This window comes from Genypterus blacodes, unplaced genomic scaffold (assembly GCF_046128005.1).
Source record: "Genypterus blacodes isolate CSIRO-AG114 ecotype Tasmania unplaced genomic scaffold, CSIRO-AGI_Gbla_v1 ptg000421l_1, whole genome shotgun sequence".
In the NCBI taxonomy this organism is placed as follows: domain Eukaryota; kingdom Metazoa; phylum Chordata; class Actinopteri; order Ophidiiformes; family Ophidiidae; genus Genypterus; species Genypterus blacodes.
In genome coordinates, this window is record NW_027467193.1 from 21,735 (window position 1) to 30,000 (window position 8,266).

General features: G+C 52.7%; 1 protein-coding gene across 1 annotated transcript in view; it reads right to left on the reverse strand.

Moving 5' to 3' along the window:
• Positions 1-88: 88 nt before the first annotated feature.
• Positions 89-8,266, reverse strand: part of parp4 (poly (ADP-ribose) polymerase family, member 4) — a gene marked incomplete at its 5' end in the record, with an annotated part of 18,338 nt that continues 10,160 nt past the window's right edge. The window contains 17 exons of the mRNA XM_076138946.1: positions 89-960; positions 1,218-1,350; positions 1,527-1,629; positions 1,908-1,965; positions 2,224-2,277; positions 2,387-3,138; positions 3,228-3,342; positions 3,447-3,602; positions 3,681-4,072; positions 4,924-5,154; positions 5,429-5,524; positions 5,721-5,801; positions 6,109-6,189; positions 6,333-6,503; positions 6,824-6,923; positions 7,016-7,203; positions 7,306-7,376. Coding sequence (XP_075995061.1) covers positions 759-960; positions 1,218-1,350; positions 1,527-1,629; positions 1,908-1,965; positions 2,224-2,277; positions 2,387-3,138; positions 3,228-3,342; positions 3,447-3,602; positions 3,681-4,072; positions 4,924-5,154; positions 5,429-5,524; positions 5,721-5,801; positions 6,109-6,189; positions 6,333-6,503; positions 6,824-6,923; positions 7,016-7,203; positions 7,306-7,376 — 2,984 coding nt within the window. The remainder of the gene's footprint in view (positions 961-1,217; positions 1,351-1,526; positions 1,630-1,907; positions 1,966-2,223; positions 2,278-2,386; positions 3,139-3,227; positions 3,343-3,446; positions 3,603-3,680; positions 4,073-4,923; positions 5,155-5,428; positions 5,525-5,720; positions 5,802-6,108; positions 6,190-6,332; positions 6,504-6,823; positions 6,924-7,015; positions 7,204-7,305; positions 7,377-8,266) is intronic.

Here is an 8,266-nt window from a genome sequence, read left to right on the forward strand (position 1 = left end):
GGCGGAGCTGTGGGGGCAAAGCTCCGCCCACTCCACACACACACACACCGCTGCTTTAAGGTGAGAAAAGGAAACACAGGAGGGGAAATGACTGTCAGAGAGATTTTAATGGCATTATTAATGATTACAGACAAACAACAGCTGATGAGGAAGCACATGAGGAAGATCACAGCAGCCTGAGTGACCTCTGCACACCTGACCTCTGACCCCTGGGCTGCAGGTCATCTGAGCCGTACCCCACAAACCCAACAGAGAACCGGCAGAACCCATAGTACCGGGCCTGGATCAGAACACTTCATCTGGGGAGTTCTGTCTGCTTGACAGTTTGACAGAGATCTTCCTAAATGGTGAAGCCCAGAAGCTTCTTTAACCCTTTGTGATCTGCCGCTTTACAGCTGGAGCCTGAGACAGTGCTTCCTGCTCTATGGCGCCTCTACTGGCCCAGCAAGGAAACAGCAGCGGCACTGAAGCAGACCGGGCCGAGAGCTTCCTGTCTGATGACCTCATCACTGCACAGACGCCACTGAAGCTTAAAGGCAGAGGGAGAACGCCTCATCAGAGAAATCACATTCGTATAAGTCTAAAGAGCAAAGCTGATTATGTTTACACCTCCTCTTCTCCATAGCAACGCCACGTTCACATCTTTAGTCCAAACTCAAACCACAACACAACTTGGACCTCCGGCGTGTCAGAGCTGACCCCTGGACCTCGCCGGGCGACGAGCCCAAAGACCAGAGCGCGGCGTGATGCGGGTCCCCTCAGTGGATCAGTAGGGGGGGCCCGGGCCTCTTCAGAGCCCTGAGAGGGGAGAAGGGAGGGGGGATCTCGTAGCCCAGCAGCTGACGGGTAGACGACTCCCAGCTCCAGCCGAACTCCAGCCGGCTGTAGATGCTGGGGTGCTGCCGGTCGGCCCAGCAGACCCAGTCCACCGCCCGCTTCACCGCCGCCCACCACACGGGCCTGCGCACACACACACACCCACACACACACACACACACACACCCACACACACACACACACACACACACACACACACACACACACACACACACACACACACACACACACACACACACACACACACACACACACACACACCAGGTGTCACCAAGGCGTTACTGGGGCATACACACACACACACACACACACACACAGACACACACACACACACACACACACACACACACACACACACACACACACACATAGAGTCAAACCTGGGCTCAGGAGCGTCCTGCATGCAGAAGAGCGTACGCAGCATCTGGCCTTCCTCCCTCTTCTCCATCCTCATCAGCTGCAGAACCAGCAGAGTCGCCACCAGCCTCAGGATTTCTGAGTGAGCCCTCACACCTGCACACACACACACACACACACACACACACACACACACACACACACACAGTGCTCTTCAAATCAAACATATCATTCTGCTGATGATCTTGATATGGTTCTCCACACACGGCCACGCCCCCTCACACACGCACACGCCCACACACACACACACACACACACACACACAGCTGTACCTAGAGAGCAGATGCCCTTGTCCTTCAGGAACACGGTGGTGAAGTAGTGGAGGTCTTGGTGTAGATATACCTCCAGCTCAGGGCTGAACTCCCAGTAGCCCTCCTGCAACACCAGAACAAGGCTCACAACCTGCCCTGACCTCTGACCTCTGACCCTGCTGCTCCTTTGTGGACAAAGTAGCTTGAACAGTAACTTAATGCTGAAGTTACTCTCACACATTTACTGGTGTTTATTCTGAAAGTTGCTTTGTATGACACACACACACACACACACACACACACACACACACACACACACACACACACACACACACACACACACACACACACACACACACACACACACACACACACACACACACACACACACACGAGTCTTACTGGACGCTGCAGGAGGAAGATGCTCCTCCACTTCAGCTTCTCTTCATGGTACAGCCTCCTGAGACAAGACCAGCACAGAAGTTTAGTATCAATGAACAAATATCATCCTATTGATCCAGACCTTATTGATCCAGACCCTATGGATCCAGACCCTATGGATCCAAACCCTATGGATCCAGACCTTATTGATCCAGACCCTATGGATCCAGACCTTATTGATCCAGACCCTATGGATCCAGACCCTATGGATCCAGACCCTATGGATCCAGACCCTATTGATCCAGATCCTATCGACTCTCTATCACGACACACACACCTGATTTGTTTACTTGAGTTTGATGACGTTGCTTTGATGGATTGAATTTCTCGTCTGAAGAAAAATTCACAAAATTTCACAAAGAGCAGAAACAGATGTGTAATGTTGTTGGTGAGTGAGTAGACAGTAGGTGGGCTGAGGGTCTGTCTGATGTTCAGCTCACCTGGGGGAGGAAAGAGATTCTGTGCAATCGTCCACCATCTCCTCCAACCTCGCCCGCCTCACCTCACGTCGAGCACCCAAACAAGGAGCAGCTGAACGGGGACCAGGAGGAGGAGGAACTGTACCAGGACCAGGAGGAGGAGGAGGAGGACGACCTGAAAAGAGACCAGGAGGAGGAGGAGGAGGAGGAGGACCTGAGCTAAGACCAGGAGGAGGAGGAGGAGGACCTGAGCTAAGACCAGGAGGAGGAGGAGGAGGAGGAGGACCTGAGCTAAGACCAGGAGGAGGAGGAGGAGCTGAGCCAGGACCAGGAGAAGGAGGAGGAGGACCTGAACCAAGACCAGGAGGAGGAGGAGGAGGAGGACCTGAGCTAAGACCAGGAGGAGGAGGAGGAGCTGAGCCAAGAAGAGGAGAAGGAGGACCTGAACCAAGACCAGCAGGAGGAGAAGGAGGAGGAGCTAAAGCAATGACATGAGTAGGAATAAAACCACAAGGAGGAGGAGGACGTGGTTGTGAACACTGGACATGAAGAGCACGAATAGCTGAACCAGGACCATGATGAGCAGGAGGAGGAGGCCGAGGAGGAGGAGGCGCTGAACAGAACCCTTGATGGTGTGGGCCAGCCATTCCCTTTGCCTTTTTCTTGTGGCTGATCATGAAAGATAATCCTTCTTGTTGTTGTTCTTGTTGTTTTTCAGCTGGTTGACCTTTGTGTGACCTTTGCATGATCTTTGTTGACCTTTGTTTGTGACCCTGCAAAACACAAAACACGTCAGTCCAAACCTCAGTTGGCACCAAGACATCACAAGCATCTGTCTGCAGAGTGAAGTGAAGGAACTGACCCAACTGTCAAGGTCTGCACAGGCAAGGGAGGTAGAGGTAATGTCTTCAGGTAATGGTATGTCTACAGAGTTGCGGACGGCGCCTCCTTCATCAGCAGTGAAATTTGAACTGCTCCTGAACGGCCCGAATCAAGGAAAACATGTCAACAAACACGCAACACAATGAGGAGAGTGATTTGACAGTAGGTGGTGTGAGGGTCTGTCTGATGTTCAGCTCACCCGAAGAGTAAAGGAGCTATCCTCCTCCTCCTCTCCAGAAGGCCCCCATGCCCTTCTGCTGCAGCATCATGAGAGGTGTAGAAGGAGGAGAGGGAGGTGCTTAACATATGGACTTCTTCACTGAACTTTGTAAGTCTCCTCCTGTCCCCGCTCCCCCTGAATCAAGGAAAACATGTCAACAAACACGCGACACAATGAGGGGAGTGACTTCAATGAGAGTGATGTTGGGCTCACCTGGGGAAGGGAAGACCTTTTAGCCCCCACAGGTCCGCCTGCACTCCTGCTGCAGCCTCCTTATCTGCAGACGTCACTTCATATTCATCATTCTCTTCTGCTTCTCCCTGTATTGGTAGTATTGAGCTGAGAGACAACCGCGGTGCATCAACTTCCTCCAGCTGGGGACGAATCCCCGGCTGGCCGAAGCCCCCAGCTGGCCGAAGCCAGGAGAGATCAAAGCCCCCAGGCGTGTGTGATGTGTCCATGAGAGAGCAAGACCTGTAGCTCTCCCATAACACAGCTGCATCTAACTGAGGAGCTGCAGGGAGAGGAGGAGGAGGAGCAGCTGCAGAAAACCAAGACAAGGGACCAGAGGACCCTGAGAATGTCTCCTCTTGTCCAAACTCGTCCTGAAACAGAGAATACTGTTAGTGTTTACAAACACAATGAGGAGAGAGAGAAGCTTAAGATACTTTATTCTGGTTATTTTGCATGCAATTCACAGCAATTACACACAATTGAAATTTGAAGCTCCTTCCTCCAACACTCAGTCACACAGACACACACACACACACACACACAGACACACACACACACACACACACACAGACACACACACACACACACACACACAGACACACACACACACACACAGACACACACACACACACACAGACACACACAGACACACACAGACACACACACACACACACAGACACACACAGACACACACACACACACACACAGACACACACAGACACACACACACACACACAGACACACACAGACACACACACACAGACACACACACACACAGACACACACAGACACACACACACACACACACACCCACACCCACCCACACAGACACACACACACACACACACCCACCCACACAGACACACCCACCCACCCACACACACACACACACACACACACACAGACACACCCACACCCACACCCACCCACACAGACACACACACACACACACACCCACCCACACCCACCCACACAGACACACAGACACACACACACACACACACAGACACACACAGACACACACACACACACAGACACACACACACACACACACAGACACACACACACACAGACACACCCACACCCACACCCACACCCACACCCACCCACACAGACACACACACACACACACACCCACCCACACCCACCCACACAGACACACAGACACACACACACACACACACACACACACACACACACACACACTTCCTTCATACTCTACCTCTGGATCAAACAGCCCACTGCAGCGGCTCATCTCCATGTCTATGTGGCACACAGATTTGCTTATTTCGTCAAACAGTCCAAAGTCTAAGTCTTCGTCTTTCTCAAGCTCCTCTTCTTCTTCTTCTTCTTCTTGAGCAGAACTCCAGCTCATGTAGGGAAGAAAATCCACATCTTCCTCTGCGATGAGCTTGGGGATGTCAGTGAGGCCCTGGTCTGTCTGACCCGGGAGCTGGCAGACAGGAGAGGAGCTCAGAGTTAGACAGGGAGTAGTATTATGCTCAGCCTCAGCCTCAGCCTCAGCCTCAGCCTCAGCCTCAGCAGGTCCGTCTCCACAGCAGGAGGACGTTCAAGCTGAGTTAATGAAGATGTGAATATGAGGCGTTAAGAACACATAACCATGTTAGAACATGTGTCATGAACTACAGAGAACAGCTGGTTGATTAATTCTGTCCAAGGTGGATCAGGTGATGGTGTTGCCGTGGTGACCCGTGTGCAGCACTAACCCGCTCCTCCACGGCCACGAAGCTGGTGAACTGAGACAGGATGGAGAACTCTCTGCTCAGCTCCACGATGAAGTCCTTCAGCTGGGCCTTCTTCCCCTGGAGAGGCAAGAATGATGTCATCAGACCAGGACCCTGAACCTACTGAGCTCCGGGCTCACACACACACACACACACACACACACACACACACACACACACACACACACACACACACACACACACACACACACACACACACACACACACACACACACACACACACACACACACACACACACACACACACACACACCTCGTGCTCGGCCTCGCTGCTGTCCAAGCTCCCGTCCTCGTAATCCCTGATGATGGCCCTCGCTGTCAGCTTGTGGAGGAACTGGAGACAAACGCTCATCATCATCATCATCATCACCTTCATCATCCTCATTTCAGCACTGAGGTCTGAATCTTAAATATTGGATCAAGTTCAAAGCAAACAACACCTGGCTCACATGGTCTGTTTCCATGACAACTTTGGTTGTTAGTTCTTCTTCAACACGCAACAAAATCACTCAAGCATAAACACGGTTTGTGATATTTGTTTGTGTTTCTGTCTTTCAACTCACAACTTTGTGCAAAACAAAATGCAGATCAAACCACATATAGAGATCTGTGTGTGTGTGTGTGTGTGTGTGTGTGCTCACTGTGCCCTTGGTCTTCTGCAGCTCACTTGTTGACACCATGGTCTCCAGCTCTCGGCCGCTCAGGTTGCCGTGCAGCGTGGCCTGTTACACACACACACACACACACACACACACACACACACACACACACACACACACACACACACACACACACACACAGTGTTTGAGAGTGAGGGAGCGACTCGTCTGACCGGGCGATGCTTGCCTCTCCTCTCCGCCTCTACCTGAGTGCAGTGCGGCACGAAGCCAAACACCAGGGTGTGGCAGTCTGAGAACAGGGCGTGGAGCTGTGCGGGGGCTTGGACAGGAGGGGGCGCCGCTGGGTTGAACTGCTGCCATTTCACTGAGGCCGAGCTGCAGCCGGCTGAGGCCATGCGGTTCACCTGACGCGCCACCTGCAGGTGACAGAAGGCAACAGCGCCTGTTAGTCAAACACCGGCTGGGTTCCACACTGCACACTGATAAAGAGAGGAGGTTCATGCCTCATAAACACAAACACAGAGTCCAAACGCTCAGCCATCTTGTTGCTCTGTGGGAACTAAGAGTCATTACATCATCACAACTCAACAAAGCGGCGGCGGCGGCGGACCTCAGGGAGGTGAAGGTCAAACACGGGAACATGACAGCAGACACAAAGGGAGACAAACCAGCCGCTAGATTCATCTGAAAGCTACACACAGCTGGATTGGTCGTGGTTGGAGTTAGCAGGTCTCACCTTCTCTGTCCAGCTGTGTTTGGTTTTTGTGTCGAAGAACTCATAGGCCCCGCCCCCTGCCTGGGCCAAGGCTCTCAGCATGTGCCGATTGGCTGTCGGGCTGCAGTGACAAACACAAACATGATGTAAAACATACGGCACTGGACTGTGATGAAGACGATGAACATCTGGCCTCGTATTCAGCCAGCAGACCTGAGGCCGCAGGTGAACAGGCGGCTGTGGGGGGCCTGGTCCCTGACCAGCCGCAGGGTGAGCTCAGCGTTCTGGACGTGTCCGTCCGACAGCAGCAGCAGGTTCCTGAGGCCACGCGACGGCGGCAGCAGGCCGAGAGCTCTGAGGGGCCGCCACAGCTCTGTGCTGCCCCCCACTGGAGACGGGCACTGAGGGGACGGAGGGAGGCGTCAGAGGATCTTACCACTGTTTGACCTTATTTATGTGGATTATAATCCTGCTTCATCCTCTCTGGCACGTTAATGTCTCACCTTGATGAAGGTAGCGGCGCCCTGAGAGGCCTCGCCCAGCGTCTGTGCACTGAGGAAGAGTTCTCTGTGACCTGACACCAACACAGCAAAGGTCAGGACCATAGTCACGCTCACACTCACTCACCCAACGTCTCTCACTCACTCACTTACTCATCCTCTCACTCACCCACTCTCACTCACTCACACACTCTCATGCACACACTCACTCACACACTCTCACTTACTCACTCACTCACTCACACACTCACTCTCTCACTCACCCACTCTCACTCACTCACTCACTCTCACGCACACACTCACTCACACACTCACTCACACACTCACTCACTCACTCACTCTCACGCACACACTCACCCACTCTCACTTACTCTCTCACTCACTCACTCTCACGCACTCACTCTCACGCACACACTCACTCACACACTCACTCACTCTCACGCACACACTCTCACTTACTCACTCACTCACTCACACACTCACACACTCACTCTCTCACTCACTCACTCTCACACACACACTCACTCACACTCACTCACTCTCACGCACACACTCACTCGCACACTCTCACTTACTCACACACTCACTCACACACTCACCCACTCTCACTCACTCACTCTCTCACCCTCTCTCACTCAGTAACTCTCACCTCACACACTCTCTCTCTCTCACTCACACACTCACTCACTCTCACGCACACACTCACTCACACACTCACTCTCTCACTCACTCACTCTCTCACCCTCTCTCACTCAGTAACTCTCACCTCACACACTCTCTCTCTCTCACTCACACACTCACTCACTCTCACGCACACACTCACTCACACACTCACTCTCTCACTCACTCACTCTCTCACCCTCTCTCACTCAGTAACTCTCACCTCACACACTCTCTCTCTCTCACTCACACACTCACTCACTCTCACTCACACACTCACTCTCTCACTCACACACTCTCTCAC